The 3,021-nt window shown below is 37.9% G+C and overlaps 2 protein-coding genes across 2 annotated transcripts; both read right to left on the bottom strand.

Moving 5' to 3' along the window:
- Positions 1-344: 344 nt before the first annotated feature.
- On the bottom strand, positions 345-2,491 carry LOC131033879 (rust resistance kinase Lr10-like). Its single transcript, XM_057965180.2, has 3 exons — positions 1,985-2,491; positions 1,764-1,793; positions 345-1,489 (listed from the first exon to the last, which is right to left on the bottom strand). Exons 1-3 carry the CDS (start codon positions 2,202-2,204, stop codon positions 903-905), a joined length of 837 nt encoding a protein of 278 aa, XP_057821163.2. The 5' UTR covers positions 2,205-2,491; the 3' UTR covers positions 345-902.
- LOC131859422 (rust resistance kinase Lr10-like) lies at positions 378-833 on the bottom strand. Its single transcript, XM_059213143.1, has one exon. The coding sequence runs from the start codon at positions 831-833 to the stop codon at positions 378-380; it is 456 nt and encodes a 151-aa protein (XP_059069126.1).
- Positions 2,492-3,021: the final 530 nt, after the last annotated feature.

Raw genomic sequence — 3,021 nt, 5'->3', positions numbered from 1 at the left:
AGATATAAGTATTTTGAAATAAAAAATATTAAAAGTTGAAAATAAATGTAATAATAAAAAAGTTTTTAATTTTATTATCAAAGAATGAATGATTTTTATTATTTGATGAAAGTTATAACTCTTTCAAAGATAAAAAATATTATTATTTACAAAGTGGAAGATAAAAATCTATAGATCTAATAAAATGCGTGCTCATGAAAATGATTTGGTAATCTGCTTTGCTTTTGATTGAGAATGAAATTGGAATAATGCGACACTCAGCATACTCAGAGAGGTCGAATGCTTTACGTCGTGTGATATCCCTCTTTTGTTCACACTCCTTGCAATATAATGCCGACGACCAGAATAATGGGTTTGAAGGAGATTCCTTTGGTTACTTACACTGAAGACTCTTCACTTGAATGTATTGAAGGTGCAGCCCTAATTGATGAATTGAAAGGCAGGGGAGGATTACTCACATCATCACCATTTCCTTCCAACATTTGAACCACTCTACTCATACTCGGTCGATCTCTGGAGTTGTACTGAATGCACCATAGTCCTATTTTGACCAGTCTTATTGCTTTCTCTTTCTCTTCACATTCTATTTCTGCCTGACCACTTCCTCTCAACCCCCTCTCCAACTGCCCATTCTCCATCGACTTGAATGCCCACTCTGGAAAATACAATTGACTAGACCGGCTTACCTGCACATCGATATTCTTCTTTCCTCCAACAATCTCCAATAATACCATTCCAAAACTGTAAACATCTGATTTGTCCGTTACACCTCCCAAATTTGTACTCCACACCTCTGGAGCAGCATATCCTGGCGTTCCTCTTGCGGCTGTCATTGATATATGATCCTCTTTCTTCCCACAGAGTTTAGCCAGACCAAAATCAGCTACGTTTGGTGTGAACTCTTAATCCAGTAATATGTTGTGGGGTTTTATGTCGAAATGAATGATACGGTTGTCACAATCTTGGTGTAAGTAGGCTATTCCACGAGCTGCACCCAAAGCAATTGAATACAGCTGTGCCCAATTTAGGATTGCTTCTTTCTCTCTTCCTGCAAATATAAACTCATCCAGAGATCCATTAGCCATGTACTCATACACCAATGCGTTTCTGTGTTCTTCATAGAAGTATTCCATGAGGCGAACCAAGTGGACATGATGGATCCTTCCAATGGTTGGTACTTCATTCATGAATTGATTCTCGCAGCGCCTTGATTGATCAAGCATTTTAACGGCCACCAGACCGCCAGTAGGTAGCTTTCCTTTATATACCACACCAAAACCTCCTTCCCCCACTTTGTATGCAAACTTATTGGTGATCTTCATTAACTGAGAGTATGAATATCTACAGGGCATTTGATGAACATAATCTTGCAGGAATTTCTCGACGTTAGAAAGATCGGGATTCTGAGAAGTGGGTAAACACCTCCTCCGATTAAGGAACAGAAGTAATGCTCCCATCAGTAACAATGCAACGGTTCCAATGACCCCACCTGAATAAAAGGCTCAAGTTAAAAAGATTTATATTCACATCTATGAAAGACAATGATAAAGATAATAGAGAGATGAGTATATATGAAGGAAGAAACGGTATTCATTTGCGATGATAGCAGTTTCAGTCCATGAATTATCCACAATGCTTCAATCCATAAAAATTAGTAAATGCAATGAATGATTATTTCCAATGGAATGCATACATCTTCTCATAAAGCCTCAATCCATAAATTCACCAAAATTAGTAAAGATCTTATTCGCAGCGATGCTCACCTAGAATAATAGTCTCGCCTGGAGGCTTGTCTGCAAATGCCACATACACAAGTTTTTTGACCAACATTTATAAAATAATTTAGAAAAACTCCGTAAAACAGTATTATAAATTTCGAAAATAGATTCCTAAAGTTTCAGCTCGATCGCCTTATAAAGTAATATGTTTTTGTAAATTTATTAGAAAAGGAATTTGATTCTATTAAGAATGAAGACATGCTCACTTTTAGGCCACTTGCAATAAATCTGCGTCGAATCGGTTTCATTATACACACACAACCAGCCCTCAGACATGCAATTCGTGCAGATTTTGTTGGGTTCCGATTTTACTTGGAACCCATCTTGAATTCCAGAGCCCAGATTAGTGACTCCGACTGTAACACTTGATTGACACACACTTCTCAAAGTTCGACTCATCCTTGTAACTAATGTACCAACTCTCATTACATGTTAATGGAGACACTAAATGATTATCCTTAATTGTATCAGGGCTTTGTCCCCATACAGTTAAATTCCTGTAGCCATCGATATTTTGAAATCGAGGGGTAGGCAAGATTTCTGTTGTATGGTTACCGAACAATGATGGATTGCATCTCTTACTCCCTATACTCTTGTCAATTATTGTTATAGTGCGATCCTCATGCCAGTTGTCAGCTTCGTACCAGTTGTCTAAGAGTTTCAGTATGTAGTATTGATAGCTACCAATATTGATTACAGCCAGATCTATACCCTCTACAGTAGCACAATCAAGCTGAAACATGGGATCACCACAGCCGCTGTTATTCTGTCCGAAAGGATATGGAAAATGAAAGTACCCGCATTTAAATCGTGGACAAGCTCGAGATGAAGAAGCGAGGCATGTTACAGATATTGTGAAGACTAGTAAGAGGAAGCGCAGCGGGTATAGAGGGGTTAGACTGGTATACTGAGTGTGAGATTTTGCCAAGATCAAGAGCTCAATGAAATGTACAAAATAGAGACATAATATGGGACAAGAATAAACTGTATTCTCATCAATAGAAAATGATCAATAATCAATTCAATAGTTACATACAATGTAGATGAGCTTGCTTATATAGGCAAGGCTAGGGATATGTGAGCACATAAACATGACATGTGGCTCAATAAGAAACAAGGGTAGGTAGGAAATAGGTGTGGGTAGGTAGGAGAAATAATATAATAGTCCACATGAGGTGGATCACCCACTGAATGTGGAGTGTAACAACAAGAGTGGAGTGTAACAACAAAATCAACACCATAA

Source organism: Cryptomeria japonica, chromosome 2, assembly GCF_030272615.1.
Source record: "Cryptomeria japonica chromosome 2, Sugi_1.0, whole genome shotgun sequence".
NCBI classification, from domain to species: Eukaryota; Viridiplantae; Streptophyta; class Pinopsida; order Cupressales; family Cupressaceae; genus Cryptomeria; species Cryptomeria japonica.
The sequence above is the reverse complement of the archived record's forward strand: the minus strand, read 5'-3'. Positions and strand labels throughout refer to the sequence as shown.